The sequence below is a fragment of the Cydia strobilella genome, chromosome 12, assembly GCF_947568885.1.
Source record: "Cydia strobilella chromosome 12, ilCydStro3.1, whole genome shotgun sequence".
Taxonomy (NCBI): domain Eukaryota; kingdom Metazoa; phylum Arthropoda; class Insecta; order Lepidoptera; family Tortricidae; genus Cydia; species Cydia strobilella.
Window position 1 is genome coordinate 12,183,247 of NC_086052.1, and position 23,010 is coordinate 12,206,256.

At 41.8% G+C, this 23,010-nt stretch overlaps 1 protein-coding gene across 1 annotated transcript in view; it reads left to right on the forward strand.

Moving 5' to 3' along the window:
- Window positions 1-23,010, forward strand: part of LOC134746203 (active breakpoint cluster region-related protein) — a 62,664-nt gene that overhangs the window by 1,047 nt on the left and 38,607 nt on the right. Inside the window, exons 2-7 of the mRNA XM_063680529.1 lie at window positions 1,328-1,583; window positions 3,035-3,227; window positions 13,490-13,646; window positions 14,432-14,660; window positions 15,022-15,169; window positions 22,303-22,444. Of these exons, the coding sequence (XP_063536599.1) occupies window positions 1,328-1,583; window positions 3,035-3,227; window positions 13,490-13,646; window positions 14,432-14,660; window positions 15,022-15,169; window positions 22,303-22,444 (1,125 nt within the window). The remainder of the gene's footprint in view (window positions 1-1,327; window positions 1,584-3,034; window positions 3,228-13,489; window positions 13,647-14,431; window positions 14,661-15,021; window positions 15,170-22,302; window positions 22,445-23,010) is intronic.

The following is a 23,010-nucleotide window of genomic DNA, read 5'->3' on the forward strand; positions in this document are numbered from 1 at the left end:
TACATGGATGTTATAATTACGTAATTAAATATCAGGAGACCATCAGTTATTTATTTATTCATATGGCATAAAAATATACAATCGTTCAATATAATTAAATTATAGCAGTACGCCCAATTGCTGGATTCCAAGACCATCAGTGTGAATGACACAAAAAAAAATCCAAAGCACATTAATTACCCCAATTACACACACACACACAAACACACACACACACACACACACACACACACATGGGGCACATTAATTGCCCTTACAAGAATTTAAACCTTCACTATGAAGAACCCCATAAAGTCAGCTTTAAATATCATATTCATTCATTGTAAACATGATTGAATGAACAGGAAGTTGTATGTATAATATTCTATCATTTTATTAAATATGTTATTGAATGTAGACCCAAAATCAAATCAGAATCTCAATCTTGTTCTGTGAGTCATAAAGTTCAGGTCTCAATGTAATGTATAAGAAAGATATGCTCTTGAAATAATAAACAACTGATATTAACTGCATAAGTATTCACCATGTTACTACAAGCGGAACTTAAGTAGACGAGTCTCTATATCATCTTGCTTTTGCTATTGGTTTAATTCTCTTGCATATCTTGCATGGGTAAAAAAGTTTGTATTAAATGTGTATATACAAACTGTATTTCCTATACTGGTAAATTCAAATTTGAATTTAAATTTTTATTGTATGGTGGGTGTTAGAAGAACAGTGGTAAACTGATGTGAAATAGACTTTTTAATATTTACATTTTATAGTCATGAATGACCAATACACATTAATATACCTATAACTCACTTTATTCAATGAAAGATGGTTACATATTTATGACCAATGCCAAGCTAATAAAACTGTTACCATGAAAAGGTACTCAGTTAACTTGTTTAAATAATGGCTTGGTTAATAATGCTTGTTACCATTTAATCAGTCAAATGACCACTAATGGATGACACCTCACCCAAATTAATGACATGAGTGCTCATATTTTCGCCAATGGCCCATTCCTTCAATTACAATACACTAATCAGTTTTAATTGGAGGACTCTATTTTTCATGCTTTCCTCTTACGGATCGGTAGATCCCAAATATTTAACAGTTTGGACTAATTTGTACTTTACTATTTTTGTATACATTGTTATAGTGTGAATTGGTTCTCTTGCGTATGATTACATTCCAGTTATCTACACCTTATAAACCACCTGTCCTGTATTTTATCTTTACCCAATACAAGTGAAAAAAATCAGATTACAAAAATAAAATCCTCTGGTGGGTAATAACTTAATATGGGTATAATATTAAACTATAATTACCTATGATTTAGGTTTCCAACACAGACTCATTATCCAAGAAGAGCATAACAAGTTTAACAAGTAGTCAAAGTGATGAGTCTGCCCCTGAGACGGCTGAAGCCGAACCAGTACAGTTGAGGAGTAAGCCAAATAAGCCCCTGCATGCAGAGAGGAGCTCCGTCAACCAGTGCATCAATGAGCTCTCTTCTAACTTGGTGGCAGAGGCGGCTCGGAGAAGATGCAACAGTGAATTAGTACAGCGAACTGAAAATAATCAGGATACAAATGGTAAGTATTTAATACTTAAAAGGGGCATTGGCGTAACTTCGAAAGTAGGGTAATTGTAAAAAGCGCAAATATCTACTACAGTACAAGCACTTTCTACTGTAGCAACAGTAAGCTAGGTGCTTTAGTAAAAAAAAAAAAATGGCCACAACTACCAAAAAACAAAAATCGCACAAAATAAATATAATCGCACGAAATAAATATTGCTTATTAATTAAATAAATATAATAAATAAGCAATGCAATACACAATTTAGTAAATATGTTGTAATTAATTTTCTCTTTAAATAGAATTTATTTATTTTAGAATAATTTTAGAAGCCACTAAAGTGTTTTCGTAACGTGAAAATATCTATCAATAAACAAATAATAAAAACTGGAGGAGGCCTTTACCCAGAGAGGGATCCATAAAGACAAATAAATCAACTTGCTCAAAAATACAAAAAATAAACAATAAGAAAGAATATGGAAGTAAAAGCTACAATAATAAAAAAAAGAAATAATTGTCAAAATGGGGCTGAATTAAATAATAATGAAATAAATAAATTTCATATATTAATTTATTTCCTCACACAGTCACAGTCTTGCACTTATAGCAATTTTTTGTACCGGGTGACCTGTACATTCTGAAGTAAAAGTGTTTTGGGAGGGAATTAAATCTTCTCGGGTCCGAGGCGTAGGGTTGGAGCCGGCGTAGCTTTATCGCATGTATAAACTTATCTTAACTTTATCTTAACTTGAAAATAGTTGTATTGTATAACTAGCCTTAAGATCCGATTTTGCATGTACAACCAGCCTTTTAAAGTTTATAGTCTATGATGGTTCATTATTTTTGTATGTGGGTATTTTTGCACTTTGTAGTCTTGCCTCAGTCACCCGTTGACCACGAACGCTGTAAAGGGTTCGAAACGTCGGGATGTATTATAAATTCAATTTACGCGATATAATCCGTTTTCAGTTTTATTTCATAAAAATGTTTTATTTAGAGAATCCTCCCAACTATAACTAGTAATACAATATGGTGTAAGATATGTTATTAAATAAATTACGTCATTTGTAATGGTACCAGCACCACTCATCATTTCTTACTATATTTAAATCAGAAATTCATCAGAAATAAAGTATAAATTACTGACACAAACGTATACGACGACTGGGCTTTCGATCAAAAACTTCCACTGAAAACGAAGTCAAACTAACAGATTCTCATCTCGTTTCGATTACGGGAATAACGACATCTTAAGGTGACATGTGTAAGTGAGTTAGGGTTTGATTCTCTTTAGAACTATATTTTCTAGTCTTCATACGATCAATTGATCGCATGTCTTGCTTGGTGATATGGTTCAATTTTGATTGGCAAAAAAGTAACTGTACTATCCGCTTTATGTATACATCCGTGGTTACACTGGATGCTGATTATTAAGATTATTCAATCGCATAACGTTTTTCTGTTAGCTTTAGAAGAAACAAGTCCAAGTCCAGCTAAAAACCGTCCAGCGTCACAAGCGGGTGATTTTGTAACAGTCATCGAAGTCAATGGTCTGAAGGCAGCCGAGAATGCTTCCAAGAAAGTCCAGGAATCGCCACCGTCATCTGAAAGCAGCCCCGTGGACCCCACGGCGGCTGCTAAGAAAAAAGTACCACCCAAGTAAGATATTCTAATTTAAACTATCTTGAGTCATAAAGTTAATAAACTACGAGTTAGCTCAGGTATTATTAGTATATTCGTTACTCTAGGAGACATAATTAGGACAACTTAGGTAGGTATCCATTTTCAATGGTTATAACCGCTTCTCAAGCCGAGAGGAATGTTCGCTGCGAACATTTCGCATTCGAACTGTGCGAACGGCCATTTATTGATGGTGATAGTTGACAGCCAAAGTATTTACCTATACATCAAATGAGGAGCTGGGAGAAACTGAGTCACATTTCATGGAAATTGTCCTTGAATGCATAAAATAATTCAAAGTTCGTGACTATACAATTGTTGTGTTGTTTTTGTTTTCATTTTAACGAAGCTTACTAGTTACTTACTTACATACTTACTTGCCTTGCCCTACATAAGTTGCGGCTCCTTGTAATTTCCGGATGCAAATTAGCAAATAACAACCCGCTATTGTAACGACGATTACTTGACTGTTTAAATATTAAATATAACGGAAGTAGCAACGCATCCTAATAATGTTTTTGTATATAAAAAGTATGTCGTATGTTTCTTACATGACAGAAATGACGTCACACACTTCTAAGAATGCGTGCCGTACATGTGGCGTGTGTAAGTCATGCGTACCTACCTACTATTTCTACTAAGGATGACACGTAATTTTAATGACGATTGTAAATATCGTCTAAAAGTAGTAAGTAAAATGTTTTCGCTGGTGTTTCATTATTTGCTTCCTTTATTTAAACGCAACTTAAACATCATTTACTTACAAACGTTCGTCGTTTTATTATTTTTGACATGGAACCATCATGACAGAACGGTATTATTTAATATAACCGTTTTTCCCCCGAAAGGGATAAAAACGAATATTTCGAGTCCAGCCGAAGCTTGACCCACCTTGAGATTACGATCGGCTTTTCCCCAAGTAAATCGTCCTACAAGCTCCCTATAACCTACTTTCGGCTACCTTAAGTGGCAACACTGGCGTGACGTCACTACCGGAACAGGCACCAACTCGCGCCGGCTAGCTGCTTGTTCAGTACCTTTATATGCCGGCAAGGCATTTAAACTTGGGTGGGTCAAGCTTCGGCTGGACTCGAAATATTCGTTTTTATCCCTTTCGGGGGAAAAACGGTTATATTTAGAGGTCCGAGCCTCCGCTTGACCCACCTTGAGATGTGTTTGGTTTCTGCCGGCATTTTTCGATTGGTGTACTGTGAATGGTATCGTGATGATTTTAATAATAACTCATAGTGAGACATTGTTAGAAATCACTTTATTTCTACTTATTACAAGTAATTAAAGGGTAAACTCAAATCGATACCTCTTAGAATAGATTAGACCGCATTGAAATGATTAGAAGGTTTGTCAGTATTAATCATACGTGGTCGGCTGATTTGCCTATAGTAATGTCTGAAGAATGTTCTTTGCGATCTCCAATTTCCTTTAGATAGGACATCTTCTATGTCTAAACCGCTCAGAGAGTAGTTGTCACTCGCAACTGCAGCACGGGTGGAACCAGGCGGAGCATTTATGTGAAGTTCTTTGAAGTAGTTTTTTATCCAACCGGCTATCACACATCTACTGGCTTCTTGTACTCTGCCTCTAGTTGTGATAAATAGACTTTCCAAAGATTGTCTGGCGTTTCGCCGAGGCAATGATACCTCTAATAGTTTTTTAATCCAGTATACTGAATTAAGATTCTTGATATGATTGGCCTTTAGGGCCCATCCGGTTTGACGAAATTTTGTGCAGTCTGTTTTTGATCCAAACCTCGGTTGAAGGATGACGGAGTCGGCGTTAATTTGGCAATTGCTGGGTGATATATCTAATAACGTCAAGTCGTGAATACGTCTGCCTGAATGCAGTAGCAGCAGCAGAGCCGTATGTCTGGATACTTGATACAAGCTGTCCTCATCTACTATACTTTTATTCAGGCCATCTAAAATGTCATCCAAATTCCAGATAGGTTTCTTGACCTTAGGCTTAGATATTGATATGCCCTTAAGTATGTTTCTTACCAGTGGATGACTGGAGATTAATTCTGATCTTGATGGATTGGCAAAGGTGCAAATCACTGATTTATGTACTAATATTGTTGCAGCCGCTAGATGCTCTCCATGATAAAGGAAACATAGATATTCTGCCACTTTTTCTGGAGACGGGTCATTAATGGAACAAGAATTTTCAGCTGCCCATTTTTTCCATCTAATCCATGCTGAATGGTAAGTTCATAAAGAGCTTTTTCGCCAGGAATTTTCGAGGAGGTCTTTGTACTCTTGTGGCCAGGTGTTTATTTCGGAGGCCCACCCCGTACCCTCCAGACTTCCAATTCTAGGTCTCTCACTTCTGGAGGTGGCTGGTTGGTTCTGCGATCCCTTAAATTCAACTGTAAGTCTCGAATCGTGCACGGGGCTGCTGTTGCGCGAGCTTTGAGATCGGCTCTCCAATGTACTTTGTGCCACCTGGGGCAGGCAATTAAGTAAGTTCCTCGAGCTTTGTTCAGGTGGCAAAGTACTCTCGGCATTAGGCATGGTGGGGGGAATATCCACGCAAGGTGCCAGTTCCAGTGTCTGGAGAAAGCATCTACGAATAATGCATTTCGATCCTGTATGTCCTCGGTCACGTACACTGGTACTACCTTCGACTGTGCTGATGCAAAGAGATCGATCTGCGGAGTTCCCCATTTGCTGAATATCATGTCCATGACTGAATTCGACAGGTACCACTCCGGAAGTTCTTGTTGGCGAGAGAGGCTGTCCGCCGTAGCGTTGTATCGACCCGGGATGTGTCTCGCTGTAAGCGTTATATTTAGTTGATTGATAAGCTGGAATATCATTCTCGTCAGCTTCAGCAGAACCAAGGATTTGGTGCCCCCTTGTTTCTGCAGATAGGCTACGACAGTTTGGTTGTCTGATTGTAGAAAGCACGTTTGTCCTCGTACTATTTCCATGTTGTTCTTTAGGATTATGAATACTGTCCACAATTCCTTCCTGTTGCAGTGCCACGTTTTTTGCTTGCTGTTCCACGGCCCTTTTTGGTGTCTGCCATTTATGGATGCGCCCCATCCCCAGTCCGACGCGTCTGTTGATATAAAAATTGTCGTTGGTTTCGGAAAGATGGCGGAGTTGTCGGACAGGTGTTCTAGCCACCACGTGCAATCGGATAGAGTCTCCGGGGACAGAGCATACTTTTTGCTTGCCGGGAATCTTCTCATTCTGTTGTTGTCTCTCTGGAGGTACCGACAATGCAGCCGCCCGTAAGGCACGACAAAGGACGCGAAAGTTAGACGTCCTAGCAGACGTTTTGCTTCTAGCCAGGTACATTTTTGTTCCGTGAGTATTTTGGATAGCTGTTTCCTTGTAAGCAAGTTTTTCTTGTGGTCTATACTCTTTACGTCCGTTTTCGTGTCCCAAGTAATCCCGAGGTATTCTTGTTTTTGACATGGGGTTTTGCTGGTCTTTCCGGAGTTCAGTTGCCATCCGAGGTACTTTAGTATTTGACAGGCACGGATTCCTTGTTTTGTTAGCTGCGATGGATTCTGTCCCGCTATAAGGAAATCGTCGAGGTACACGACCACACGGATTCCTTCGCTTCTTAGGATACTTGCTACCCAGTTGGTTAGTTTGGCGAAAACTTGAGGTGCAGTTGCTAAACCAAAAGGTAGACACGTCATTTGGAAGAGGCTTTCTCCCGCCTTTAGCATCAGGAATCTCCTGTGCTGCTTTATTATTGGCACATGGAAATATGCCTTTGAAATATCTATTTTCAGTAGGTAATCCTGTGGTTGTAAGAAGTTCTGAACTTTTTGGGAGTTTATAAGTCTGAACTGTCTTGGTTTTAAAAATTTGTTTAGGGTTTTCAAATTGAAAATCTGCCGAAAGGTGCCGTCCGGTTTCTTTTTCAGGAATAAAGGGGACAGGAACCCCGTTGGAGCTGAAACTGGCTCTATCGCCCCAATTCTTTGTAGGTCCCGAATTTCCGAATCCATGGCAAGGCTGGGCGTCGTTTCCAGCGATTTGATGTCTTTCTTGGAGAGGCACATTAACGGGGGTTTTTTGATAAAGGGGATCTTGTATCCTTTTATTATATTTAGTAGAGTTTGATTTGCTCCCAATTTTTTCCACTGATTTACCCTTCGACGTAGTACCCCGGCTCGAAACTGACTGTCAATATTTTTTATTATGCGCAGCTCGCGTGGGGCGCTTTCTGGAGTCCTTCTTCGACCTTTGAGCATCCTTGGTACGATTCTTTTGATGGCCAGACGATTTGGCTGGCCATTGGGCTCGTTGAGGTTGTTTTGTCCTGTAACGTTCTGGCATAATGTGTATGGTGGCGGGTAGATTTACCTTTTTATAATAAATCAGTCGGTTGCTAGCCCACGCCTTTCATTGACGCCTCACTGGCGCTGAGGACGGGATTACGGTTTATTTTTCGATATTCGCGTGTGTTATAGTGCAAAAAGTGCTAAAATGCCTATCGGCAAGATTGAACCTTTTAATTTAGCATCTAAGCAGTGGCCCGCGTATATACGTCGCGTAAATCAGTATATTTTGTTAAACGAAATTTCCGACGACCTTAAGGTGCCGATGTTAATAACGGTGGTTGGAGAAGCGACTTATTCGCTTATGTGTGATTTGTGCTCGCCCAGTTTCCCGGAGCAAAAAACATACGTTCAACTAGTGAAACTGTTAACGGATCATTTGGAGCCACAAAGGTCAGAGATCGCCGAGCGACACATATTTCGGCAACGAAGGCAGCGCGCGGGCGAGTCGCTCACGGACTACCTACAGGATCTAAAGCACTTGGCGGCAACGTGCAATTTCGGAAGTACAACCCTCGAAGAGAATCTCCGCGATCAGTTCGTTTCCGGTCTAGCCAGCGATGTGATGCGATCGAGAATCTTCGCGGAGAAAGATATCAAGTACAAAGAGGCGGTGGAACTGGCATTGGCTCTGGAGGCCGCCGAAAAACATGCGGAAGTAAGCGGCACTACGAGAGCAGGGCTAACGGCGACAGGCAGCGAGGCGGGCGAGGGCCTGCATTTCACTCGGGGCGCTCGGGGAGCGCCGCGGACGGGGCGCGGACGCGGAGCCGGCGCAGGCGGCGCGCGCGGGCCGGGCGCGGGCGGCGCGCCGGCAGCCGCGGCCGCGGCCGAGGCCAGCACGAGAGCTTGCTGGCGCTGTGGCAGGGCGCACACCGCGGACAGGTGCCGTTTCAGAAACTATAACTGTGACGAGTGCGGCCAGCGGGGCCATCTCAAAGGTATGTGTAAATTAGTGCGCGGAGGTGGCGGTCGGCACCATTTCGTCGGTCATGAGTCGGACGACGACGGTATATTTAATATTGATGTGGCAGTTGAAGGCAGTAAACCGTATTTTGTTACGTTGACAGTAGATCAGCATAAGATTGTTTACGAGGTAGACACCGGTAGTCGGATCTCGGCAATAAACGAAATCATGTACCGGCAGTTGTTTAGCGATAAAAAAATAATTAATGATAATGCAATGTTTCACGGTTATGGGGGTGCACCTTTGGACTCGCTTGGTTATATTGAGGTGGACGTAAAGTTAAATGATTTTCAACAAAAAGCATTACATTTGTATGTCATTAAGCGAGGCGCGCGGCCTCTGTTAGGCCGTGAGTGGATACGTGCCCTTAACGTAAAACAGATAAGCCTCAATGCAATCACAGACGACCAATTCGTGATTCAACTTTGTAACGAATATCCCGAGGTATTTAGTGATAAGCTAGGTACTTGTAAGCAATCTATTCAACTACGGTTGACGGATAAGGAACCGGTTTATGTGCGAGCTCGGCCAGTCCCACTGGCACTGCGCGCTCGCGTGGAGCAGGAGTTAATGCGGCTCGAAGCCGATGGGTCTATTTACCGCGTGGACCACTCGGACTATGGCACCCCCATAGTCCCCGTGGTCAAGGCTAATGGAGAAATACGTATATGCGGCGATTATAAGATTACGATAAATCCGAAATTAAAACGTAACTACTATCCTTTGCCGCGCATAGACGAATTATTTGCCAATCTTAGCGGAGGTGAGAAATTTACAAAAATAGACCTTCGGCACGCGTACGAACAGTGCTTAGTGGCGGAAGACTCGCAACCTTACACGGCTATAACCACGCATATGGGTACTTATGTTTATCGGCGTACGCCTTATGGTTTGTCTTGTGTACCCGAAAAGTTTCAAAAGCTCATGGAAGAAGTATTACGCGGGGTACCCGGGTGCGTGGTGTTTTTGGATGACATTTGTGTCACGGGTTCAAATAATGTTGAACATATTAAAAATTTAAAAACGGTACTCGGAAGGCTACGGGATATGGGCTTGACAGTTAAATTAAGCAAATGTAGTTTTCTACAAGACAGTGTGAAATACCTGGGATTTATTATTAACAAAAAGGAGGCCAGTACGTTACCTAGTGTTGGTAGACGCGCATTCCAAATGGATCGAGGTAGTATCAATGCGCGGTACCGACGCGACCGCGACGATAAGGGTGTTAAGCACTATTTTTGCGCAATTCGGCCTACCATCGCAGCTTGTAACGGATAACGGGCCTCCTTTTTCATCGCAGCAGTTTAAGTTATATTGTAAAAACAATTTCATTAGGCATGTAACTTCGGCTCCTTACAGGCCCCAAGGAAATGGTTTAGCTGAGAATTCTGTGAAAACAATTAAAAAATGTATTAAACGAGCGTTACATGAGAGCGAGGACGTGAATACTGCTTTGAACAAATTTCTCCTTCAGTATCGCAATTGCGATCACGCGACTACCGGGGTGTCACCAGCGGTGGCGTTACAAAGGCGCCGCCTACGCACCCGGCTTGACGCGCTACGGCCCGATACCGCGGCCGTCGTGCGCGACGTACAAAAACGCAAAGCAGCGTATTCACCGGGTACTTACCGCCGGTTCCAAATAGGGGACGTAGTACTAGCTCGCGATTATACCGCCAAGGGTGACAAATGGACAGAAGGCAAAGTAGTCAAGGAAACGGGACCGGTTTCATATAGAGTAGACATAGGGAACGGAGTAGAATGGCGCAGGCACGCCGACCAGTTGCTACCTGCGAACGGCATAAACAAAGGTCGGTATTCACTATCTCGCATGAGTATGAGCACTTTGCCTGAGGAACCGGAGGGGCCCAGTAGGGATGCCGAGGGGGACATGTTCGAGGACGCGTCCGATGGCGCGGAGGAGCCGCACGCGTCCCGGCTGGAGCGCTCTCGCCGGTCGGCGGAGACCACCCCGGCAACGACCACGCCGACCTCGCCGGTCTCACCAACCTCGCCGACCGCGCCATCGAATGCGTCCGCTCGGGCACTGCGTGCGTATAACCGAGCCAAGCGTACTTTGATAAATTTCCTACAATAAGCTGTATATGTACTTATATTTTTAACATTGTAGTTTCTAGACTAAGAGGGGAGAAAGTGTAACGTTCTGGCATAATGTGTATGGTGGCGGGTAGATTTACCTTTTTATAATAAATCAGTCGGTTGCTAGCCCACGCCTTTCATTGACGCCTCAGTCCTATTGAAGTTGGGAGCGTTGAGAGCTTTATTTCGCATTTTGTTTTTGAACTCAGGTTTTTTCGGGGGAAAAAACTCATATCCGCCATATTGCTTGAAAGCTTCTGAAAGCATTGCTTCGTCAAACAAGTGTGTCTTAGAAGGCGGGATGTTCTGCATGACGGTGTCACACGCCATATCTGAGGACGAGTAGAACGCTCTTCTGGCCGATATTATTTCGGAGCGCCGGCCACAGGCGTATTGTAGCGCCTGGTCGGAGATTCGCCTGTACCCGGACTCTTTTGAGAGCACATTCTGGTGTATTGATTTGATAATCAAAGGGTCATTCACCTCTCTTGCTATTTGTTGAAGACCATTCTCTAAGGCTCGTCTCTCCAACAGAAAAGCATGTGTGAGCACTCCTAGGGTTTTATCGATTTTCAGGAGTATATCTGGGTTACACCATCTCGGCGTGATCTTGCTTAGCTGAGGGTTGATTTTTAGTGCAGTAAAAACTGGAGTTCCATGTAGCGTTTTTTCTGCTTCTTTGTAACGCAGGTTATTCCATGTGTCAGAGCCAAGACGCTGGCATTTGGCTCCTTTTGCCACCATGTCTGCATCTGCCGCTGGGACAGGAGGTTCGGCTTCTGTAGTGATCGTGTCGAAACAAAGACCAGCGATGGCTTCTGTCCTATCGTCCCATGCTGGCGCTGGTGGGCTTATTTGTTCCTCTTGGCCCTCTTCGCTCTCATTTTCTGACCCTATGTCTATATCTGAGTAAGACGAGTCCGCTTCGGCGATAGTGTGCTCAGCCCTTTGAACGTCGTCGCTTGTTTGGATCCGATTGGTTCCTTCGTTAACCGAGTTTACAGCTTGTACTATGCGCTCGGCAGTGTTGTTGGAGGCAGCCAACATTTGTTGCATTAGGGCGCTGAACATTTCCGTTTGCTTCTCGAGTGCAGCGGCAATGGGGTCCAGCCTGGTGCTTTGCGTCTTCTCTGTGGTCCCAGGGGTCCTCAATCTCTTCGTTCTAGTAGGGGATGGAGCTGGAGTGCTTGTAGCTCGTTTTAAGGCTCGCGACGGAGAGCGCCCTCTTAAGAAATTATCGGTTTCTTCTCTGCTACGAAGGTGTGGTTTCATTGTTCTGACTGCATTTATAACGTTTTCCACATTATTGGCGTGTATTTTCACGGCCAATGAGTACGGAGCATAAATTAGGGCTCTGGTAAAAGGCCATTCAAGCATCTTCAATTTAATGCTTTTGTATGTTTTTTCCGACAGTTCCTTTAGATTGAAAGCTGCTGCTATGTCTGCTGTCGGGATCGCGTAGCGCAACTTGTTAATTATTTTGGGATCGGGTGGATCACCAATGAGCTCCCGAATGTTGACATCTTCTATCTGCCAGTCCTTCCACTCTAACGGCATGAACGGTAGTACGGCGTCATGCAGCTTGTCGATCGGGTCCTTTGAGGAGGCTGTGGTACCCGTAAGTAGAAGGACCTCTCGTATTGTCGGCATATTCCTGAAAAAGGAATACTATTTGAGCATAGCTGTAACTGTTGATCCGTCGGATCAATTAGGCTTAGAGAAGACGGCCGCGCGAAGCGTCGGGCCGTCGGTCCGACGGGCGGAGCTGATAAACATGTACAGCTATCCGTCGGATCAGCTGGGCCGCCCGTCGGACGGGTCCAGTATGGAACGCATGGGAGCCGGCGGCTCAATTGAGCCGACGGGTCAGACATGGGGATATATGATATATGATCCCTTTCGTTCCTGGTTTTGTGGTGCGTATAACGTGCTTTTGCACGTTTACTCAAAAAGCAGGAGCAGGTGATGTAATGCACGCTGCTCGCACATACGTTTAATAACGTAATGTGATTTGATGGTCCTCGGAGGCGGTAGGCCGTCCGGGGCATCAATAGAATTAACTCGTAGGTTGCTAAAAGAAAGGGAAATAGACTTACCTTAGTCTTTCACTTGTAGAACTAAACGTATATAGTTCACTTTTTATATTCGCTTTGCGAACGAACACACGTCGTTACTTGGGGAAAAGTCAAAGCGTACTGAACAAGCAGCTAGCCGGCGCGAGTTGGTGCCTGTTCCGGTAGTGACGTCACGCCAGTGTTGCCACTTAAGGTAGCCGAAAGTAGGTTATAGGGAGCTTGTAGGACGATTTACTTGGGGAAAAGCCGATCGTAATCTCAAGGTGGGTCAAGCGGAGGCTCGGACCTCTAAATAATAGCTTTTGCAAAGTACGTGTGTGTGTACGTAAGGCTCAAAAGCGTATTTTTGTTTTGGCTACCTAGTAAACTTCGTCATGTCATAAGGGGCCGTGAGGCTAATATTTCACGGGCCCGAATATTTAAGGAACGACCTTTTTATATCACCCTGGGGCATTTTAACTTGACCTATAAATAATCTGGGTCCAAAGAGGATAAGAGTAGGTAATGTACTATGTTTGTAATATGGAATGCTAAACGAGTTTTGGTAGAATTGATTTTATAATTTCGAGGAAGCTATAGAGGTTTTACATGGGCACAGATGGCAATAGGTGCATTCATATGAATCATTCCCATCTGTCCCCGCCTCATGTATGCGGCGGTGGGGCGGGGACAAAAGGGAATACACCCCTAATATACATATACATTCACAGGGATACCTGGCATAAATACTTGTACGAAAAGCTAAATAACATAATTAATATACATATTTCTTTTTCTAAAGACCCCCACCGAAAACGTTTGGCAAACGTGGCGCCTCCCTGCCCGAGTCGGACCTCCCCGGAGACAGCCCACCCTCGTCGCTGGGGCGGAGACTCCGCGGCGCGGAGTCACGGGAGTCCATCGGCAGCAGAGCATCCACGCCCTCCATCAGTGAACGAGTTAGTATACGACATAACTGACTTAAAAATTACAAAAAAAAATCTATATTTACATACATATAAAGTAGAGTTATAATGTGCGTAACAAATAAAATTTCCTGTCTTTCTACATTTATAGAGTAGAGTAGAGAGTTATAATAGCACAAAAAAGTATTTGCGGCTACATTTACCTTAAGTGTTTGTATGAGTGATTATAGCCAATAACATCAAAATAAGGAAACGAAATGAATTGCTTGCCATGCATGCACTATGGGACATGGCACACTGCGTCCGATTCGCACGTCGCTCCGACGTGCGAACAGGACGTCGCCGTAATACGCGCATAGCGTTGTCTGGCTCAAACTTCGGAGCGACGTGCGAATCGGACGCTGTGTGCCATGCCCCTATGTTGACCGCAGTGTGGTGAACAAAAATAAGCCGAATAAGGAATTTGTATTTACAAGGCAGACTGAAAATAGCATAAGCTTTGTAATACATTTAGGCTCGAATTATTAAAACCGCCTATGGTTGAGACTTTTGAGGTGCGAAAAATAGAAAAGAAGAGATAGAGGCCTTATTTAGTTTAATTGCAAACATTAGTACCCAACAGCTTAACCTTTTGACTGTCATTTGTTATATCCAAAGGTGACACTCACACAAAGCAAATGTGAATCTACTTGAAAGCAGTTTCTCAACAATCTAATTTTGCCGAGTCTTTAAGACCTCGTTGCGTCCAAACTTACGACACTAGTTCAACAGGTTAAGTTATATACAAGCTCTAGTTCTGACCAATCTTTCTGTTTTAGGTGAAAAGCTACGAATCCATAAATTCCCTATCATCCGAGCGCAAGCGCTCCGGCGGGGCGGCGACGCCGCTCTCCATCGACGAGGAGGCGTCCACGCCCGACACGCCCGGCGACACGGGCGGGGAGCCCGCCTCGCTGGAGAGCATCCCCGCCGGGCCGGAGGACGAGCCCTACTACGACCAAGTGCCGCAGGACATTAACGATGGCGAATACGTTTATATACAAGCAGGTGCGTTGCTGTTTCTGCCTACAGTCAATTGTTTATTGTATGTCTGTGAGGGCAGAGACGCCGCCATCATCGACGAGGAGGCGTCCACGCCCGGCGGGACGCATCCCCGCCGGGCCCGAAATCAGCCATACTACGACCAAGTGCCTCCGGTGCAAAATACGTTTATATTCAAGCAGGTGCGTTGCTGTTACAGTCGATTGTTTTTTTGTGTAGAGAGCGCAAGCATAGAGATTCCTGGAGACTGTACTCTCTATAGACTATAAGCTCGGTCGTGTCAGCTATCAATGTCACGACAAATGTTCCCACTTGCATCTAGTGTCTACCCTTGTTGAGTGAACTACAATAAGAGTGTTTGTAACAGGCGGTACGGGATCCAGCGCGGACGACGCATCAAGCGGCGCAAGCACGCTGGCGCTCGCCACGCCGGCCGCGCCGCAGGCCCCCACCGCGCCCGACTCGCCGCCCGTCGCCACCGCGCCCAACTACGTCAACATACACTACTTCATACAGTGAGTGCAACCGTCCCGACAACGACATGTCCACCCGTGTATGTAACAGGCGGTACGGGATCCAGCGCGGACGACGCATCAAGCGGCGCAAGCACGCTGGCGCTCGCCACGCCGGCCGCGCCGCAGGCCCCCACCGCGCCCGACTCGCCGCCCGTCGCCACCGCGCCCAACTACGTCAACATACACTACTTCATACAGTGAGTGCAACCGTCCCGACAACGACATGTCCACCCGTGTATAGCTATAGACGAAGCGCACAGTACATTATTGCCTTCGAAAAACGGTCCATACGATTGACACTTATCTAGCACGACACTGACAGTTAGTTCTCCACAAATATCTCCCGCCCGCAACGTTGAATACTCAATCGTTACTCAATTTCTCGATATTAAAAGAACGGCATTTCAATATTGGACGTCAAACTGCGCGCTGTACAGTCGAGTCGCTCGCGGCACAGTACACGTTTGGTCATTTTTAGGGTTCCGTACCCAAAGGGTAAAAACGGGACCCTATTACTAAGACTCCTCTGTCCGTCTGTCTGTGAAAAAATGAAAATGAAAATTGTTAATTTTGGTTAAAACATTTCACAATTTACAATTTAGTTATGCTTGGAATCTCCTTGTAAGTATTGTAAATACTTGTGGCAGAAGACCCCGCTACTACTATTAAGGGTTTATAAATAGTAACCGAACATATCATTTGAAGTAATATTTAGGTGAAGATATTATATAATTAGTATGAACTTTAGCTAAAGTAAAGTTTAACATATAATTTATTACAATTAAGTAAAATTAAAATTATTATTTAAAATTAAATTTAAAAACAAAATTATGATATAATGTTGAGAAATTAGTGCACTCAAAACAATTGAATTTACAAAATTGAGATAAAACCTGTGTGTGTGTGTGTGTGTGTGTGTGTGTGTGTGTGTGTGTGTGTGTGTGTGTGTGTGTGTGTGTGTGTGTGTGTGTGTGTGTGAGTGAATGTGTGTGCATATGTGTGAATGTGTTTATATAATAACCGTAGTGATTTAAATATTTTGAAATATGTCTAACGATAGTTTAATTTTGATTGATATGAATATGTTTGAAAAAGTTGTTTTTTTATTTTTATTTTATTATTGTTGCAATATTTAAGATACGTGATATATTAGGTTTTCAGTTTCCTTGTAACTTAGGTTAATTAACCATTCTAAAAGTGTTTTCTTAAAATTATACGATTGCAGTGAATAAATCGAGATAATATTATTTATATTATTATACAAGTAGGCAGAATGGTAAACAAATTGCCTTTTGGCGAAAAGAGACTTTGTGTTAGAGAGGACAACTACTTTATCTTTTCTTCTTTGTGTTGACGTAGGTGGTTTATAGGTTAGAGTCCTATGTAACTTTAAGGTCGTGTTCAAAATATATAATTTTCTTACGCTAAGCAGTTTACACTCGTTGTATAGTTCATCTGTTGGGTATCTATATGATTTAGAGAACATAACTTTAAGTAAACATCTTTGTCCCCTTTCGGTATCAATAAACTTAGATTTATTTGCTCCACCCCAAACTGGAATACAGTATGTCATGACGGATTGAGCTAACGTAATATATAGTTGTTTTAATAGATTTTTAGTTGTAATGTGCTTTAATATTTTAAAAATCCATATTAACTTTCTGATTCTATTATTAATGTACTCAATATGATTGTGCCATGATAGTCGCTGGTCGACAATTATCCCAAGGTATTTTGTGAAAGCAACCTTAGCAATTTTCTTACAATTGCAGTTTGATAAATCTATTTGACGACAATCATGTATTCTTAAACTTAAAGTAGGAGGTGGTTGTGTACTTTTGTATTTTGTGAAGCAAATATAGTTTGTCTTGGCCACATTAAGTGTGAGAAGGTTTAAATTTAGCCACGAAGAGATTTCTTGGAGTCCTTTCTCCGCCTGACTAAACACAGCTTCCCATGTACTGTCACTAAAAATAACAACAGTATCGTCCGCGTAGGAAAAAATCGCGCCCCCATCTAGGATTAGATCAGTAAGGTCATTTATATAGGCCAAGAAGAGAGTCGGACCAAGGACACTACCCTGTGGGACACCAAAAGTTATCTCTTGCTCCTCACTAATATGGTTTCCAATTTTAACCACCTGACTACGACTTCTTAAATAATCTTTCAAAAGAGCTAGCGGTTTCCCACGTATACCCATATGCTCAAGCTTTTCAATAAGTATGGGGAGAGAGACGGTATCAAAGGCCTTTTTCAAGTCAAGGAATACAGCTAAACATTTCTGCCCTCTATCAACTTGCTGAGTAATTAGAGAGGTAACAGCTAAAACAGCGTCTTCAGTACTTTTGCCTTTTCTAAAACCAAATTGGGAATCCGATAGTGTTTTAAATTTATTAAAATAATTAAAGTCGAACATTTAGTAATTTTTCTAATATTTTGGATATTGGCGATAAGACCGAAATTGGCCTGTAATTGTTGACGTCGTCTCTCTCCCCATTCTTATACACAGGTGTTACCACAGCTTGTTTAAGTCGTTTTGGGAAGACTCCATTATTGAAACAAATATTTGCTAATCGGGTTATTATTGGAACAATTTCTTGTTTGGCGAGCTTTAGGAACATAGTGGGAATACAATGAATACCAGGTGCACTGTCACTTTTCAAGTTTCTAAGGATTGAGTCGACCTCATGGTTGTCTGTTTCAAAAAGAACAAAAGACGAAGAGTTAGCATTTGATAATGAGGTCGTGCTACGAATGTGCAAATTAGCATTTCTACCTAAGATTTCCTTAGCGAGGTTTTTACCTGTGTTAGCAAAGAAATTGTTTACCCGATTAACAGCATCCACAGCACACCCTCCAGGATCAATTAGTTCAAGTGGCTGGCTGTTTTTATTTTTATAATGGGTTAATTTTTTAATTACTTTCCACATAGTCTTGGGATTTTTAGTAGAGTTAGCCAGTAATTCTCTGTCATACTTCCTCTTAACCTTTTTAATCATATTATTACAAAAGTTTCTGTATCTTCTGAAAGTGATGCCCAGGACCTCATTATCTGGATCAGCACGAAATTTTTGATGCATTTTGTTTCTATTTCTGATGCATCTCAGAATACCAGGTGTCATCCATGGTTTTAGAGCTTGATGTTTTTTTGGTATGTGTTTTATTGTTTTGCTTGCATTCAGAGCGATGCTTAGTCTATTTATAAGTTGTTCCACAATAAAGTCAGGATCATCACTTAATAGAAGGTCATTGAGGTTCTGATTTTGTAGATTATTCATTGCATTTTTATAATTAACGCTTTCAACAGATTTGATGTTGTTAGTTTTTGTTGTATGATTTGTTAAAGTCAGGAGTATACTAAGGTGATCGGTTACTGATGTATTAAGAACTGCAATATAGGCTGATGTTTTCGTGATATCAACTTTTATCATAAAATGATCTAAGCAGTTTCTGCCTCTGGTCGGCAGAATATGCCCCGGAAGTAACCCGAATGTGGAAAGCATATTTAGGTAAGCATTTCTGTTAGTCCTTTCATATGAGGGCTCATCTGACCTTGCAATTATATTAATATTTATGTCACCTGTAACGATAATATTTGAATGAGATTTTAGGGTATCTAAGTAATCACAAAGAGACTCTATGAAATCCGTAGCATTTGTGTACGATGGCGATCTATAGATGCCAAGTATTAGGGTATTATTGATGTTGATTTGTAAACAAGAAGCTTGCTTTAGCCTGATTTCTTTAATACCTGCATTTACACTACAGGCTGTGTAACAAACAACTCCGCCACATTGGTTTATATTATTTGTAGTCGCGAGCGAAATATAATTACCAATAGTAGGGATAGGCTTGTCAGGATCAAGTCGACATTCAGTTAAAATTATGACGTCAAGGTCAGTGGTCAGCTGAGATAATACAGATACTTGAAAGTCAGGAAAATTACAATAGATGCTCCTGATATTTTGTGTTATTAGTGTGAGATTAGTGTCTGCTCGAGGTACATGGATATTGAGGTCCTGTATGTCACATCCAACAGAATAAGCAAGCTCCGTATCGTCAATATCATTTAAAACTGTTAACTGACAATCCATTACCTAACCGTAAGATAAATTAGCAGGGGTAGACTAGGTGGGGTAAATGTAATAGCGCTGTAAGTATTCAATTTTAATTTGCAACTGTAAATCATTGTTTTAAGCATAATTAATTTTTTTATCAAAACAAACATATAAGGTGAGTGTGTGGGGTGTGTGTGTATGTGAATGTATAGTTGTAGGTATGTTCTTATAACTAATAAAACAATTTTGTTTGAGTGAAGGTGTACTAGTTGTGAGTATAGGTGTGTGTAACTATGTATGAAAACAATGTATATGTAAAATGTATATGTAAATAAAAATAAGGAGTGACATCTAGAACATGCGCTAAGTATGTAAATTGTAGTGCACTTAAAAATTAAGTCTAGTCATTTATCGCCGACGACATGATTCGGCTCAAAGGGGCCAGTCTCACTATTACGACGCGGGGTACTCATCGCCGGGGCCGAAGAGGAGGGAGTGGGGGTGGGTCCATTAGTGTCTTCATTTTTCAGTTTCTCTAATTGGGCCTCACTGTAGATTGGGATAATCGGAGATTGATCACTCTTCCTCAGGTATACCTTTCCATATGCGGTCCAGCAATGTTTGTATTGTTTTGACCTCTTTAGATCACGAGCGAGGAAATACAGTCGTGCAGCCTTTGATGTCAGCTGTTCAGAGACATATACAGGCGTTTCACTTGGGGATGACAGTCCTAAATGTTTGGTGCATAAGTTCCCTCTTTGCTTAATGTTGTATGCCTTGCACATCTTAAGTAGATCATATTTCAACAAAGTCGACGTAGTTTCAACGACAATAGGGGTATTCTGAGTTCCGTCCTGTTTTGAGCGCACCCTATAGATGTCGCGGATATGTGCTCGATTTATAGGACAGTTTATGGTAATGCCTAGCGCTGTAACCATATCTACTAGGTCATCCTTGGTCTCTCTAGGTTTCCTGGGTACATTTTTAATTTCAATGCTGGTTTTACGGCCCTCGCGCTGTAAGTCCTCAATTTTATTTTCCAGGTTTTGTATAGCTTTTTTATCATCAGCAATTTGATCTTCTAGTTTCACAATTTTTTTATCGAAATCATCATATTTTGCTGAGAGGAATTTCACGGATGTCTCAATGGACTGGTTGGACTGCTGTATTTCTTTAAGGGTATCTGAGTTTTTCAAAATTTCGTTCAACTGGTTGGCCATCATGGCCTTAATCATGGCCCCAATTTCTTCTTTAAATTTAGTGAAGTCAAAGCTATTTTCATCTTCCCGTTTTCGTTTTAGGTGTTTGGATTTGTAATTGTGTGGAGAGGTTACTTGTTCCTTTAGTTTGTCCACTTCAGAGTCCAGTGATGATTCGTCACCAGTATCTGAAGTCTGCATGTTTTCGCTTTTATTTGATGTGGTGTCGTAGCAATCATTGCCAGTCCGTATAGGCGTAAGGGTGTTGTCACCACCTTTTTTATGCGATGCGCTACAATCTGGGCATCTCCAGGTGCTTCTCAGTTCCACTGATACCGATTTAGGGTTTACACATAGGCCACAGAATACCCTTTCGCAAGTAGGAAGAGAACAACTCAGGCTACGCTCAGCAGTACACTTTTTGAAGCAACCAGAACACTTCATTTTGCTAAATTTTGATTGAACTTATCACTGAGGCAAAAACACAAACACAATGCAACGTGCAGTCTGCGAGCAAATGTTCTAGTCGCGGCCGCACGTCACAGCCGATAAGAGATGCCACCGCACCGCCGCGCGCAACAATAAACTATCTACCTTGCGCGCAGGGACGCGATTCGCTTGTAGTCCGGCACACTCGTGTGTTACGCTACCCGTGCAGTTTCGAATAAAGTCGTTCACAATTTTGTTTATTTCACTTAAGTTTCTGTTTATCCGAATGCGAAAACACTTCGAAACGTATCACTGACATTTTGAGGCACTTAAACACTGATTTTAAAAGTAGTTATTAGCTTGTAAACAGTAATTTTGAATTATTTTTGTGGGAGTGATAGAATTACGTTCTTGAGGGTCAGACAGTCCGGTCAAAGAATTGAAATCTGAAAAATCTGTCTGTCATGATACCATGATACATGATCATGAACCGTGATAGATTTCTGTTGCCGCTATAACAACAAATAAATAAATAAACCGGCCAAGTGCGAGTCGGACTCGCGCACCGAGGGTTCCGTACTTTTGAGTATTTGTTGACTTTGTTGTTATAGCGGCAACAGAAATACATCATCTGTGAAAATTTCAACTGTCTAGCTATCACAGTTCATGAGATACAGCCTGGTGACAGACAGACGGATAGCGGAGTCTTAGTAATAGGGTCCCGTTTTTACCCTTTGGGTACGGAACCCTAAAAAGTACGGAACCCTCGGTGGGCGAGTCCGACACGCATTTGTCAGGTTTTTGAGCTCTGGTCTGGTATAGTAGTAGTTAGTTATTCTAGTTCGTTGTTCCACCCCACACCACCAACAAGTTGGCAGTCTTGATAGTGAGAGTTTTGTTATAAGTCTAGTCTTGATAGTGATTTGTTACAGTTAAAAAAAAAATTGAAATGAAAATGGTATGTTTACCACAAACACAGTGGTAAACATACGTTTGTTTATTATTAAAGTAAGACCTAGTTTCCGTTTATTTGTTATAAACATTTGACGAAACAACAATAAATTGACTAACTCTATTTCGATTCAAACAGTCGTGGGCGCCCATTTTAAAATGCCGCATTGTAGAACAAAGTTGAATTTTATTTATCTTCGGCTGATTAAGTCCTGGAGCAAAACTAAAAGAAAAGTTTTTTATTTGTGAGTTTGATGCCTATTTGAGTTTGTTTGAGGATGGTGGAAGGTGGTTTGAAGGACCCGTCTTATTAAAAAAAAGCTAATTGCGGAATAAAAAATAAAAATCATGAAATCGAAATTAGAAAGTTAACACCTAAGAAGTCTAAGGAAAATCGGGACATTCGAACTAAAGATTATTAGCACTTATTTTTTTTATTACAGTGAAAGAGGTGCCACAAGAGATTTTTTAACTAAGGTATTTTAAAACTTAACAGACAAGCGGGTGAAGGTGCGGAGGCGAACGAAGCCAACACAGAGCTAGTGGATTCGAGCGACACACCGCTATTGTTGAGGACGATATCATCTGACGCAGAAGCGAGCGCCACGCCGCCTGCCTTGAGGAAGCTACAGCACCAGGTAAGGCCCGACATAGTTCTATAACATACAACAACGACATACTTCCATGAATTTGTTTTGGACGACAGCGGCGGCCACCATTTTATCACCAAAAGGATCTACTCTATTAACGTACGCTGGCCCGTAAATTTTATAATTAGAGAGTTAATTGACCCGTAAAAGGTTCAAGGTTACCCGTAATGTTTACTTGATAAAGTTGTTGTAGTTTATTCTTAGCATAATTGTTTAACGGAGTGAGCGTAGAGGTTGAACGAAGCGTCTCTTTGTCCTCAGGTTCCTCAACATTCTTTGATCCAATACCGTAGCTCTTGTACCGCGTATAAATATCAGAAAAGGCCATGGGCGATTTACTACACCAAATAATAATCCTACGTTATTTACTTACAAAACTGGAGCGATATTCAGATTTTAAATGAAAAATCAAAATTAAAAAGGTTTTTGAGGTAATAAATATTACATCAGAAAAATTGACAGTGGTCCCAAACTAGGCCGAGCCTGTATGTTGGGAAATTTTTGTTATAGTTTTGATATTGATTTATACGATCGCTCGTGCTTGTTGATGCGTG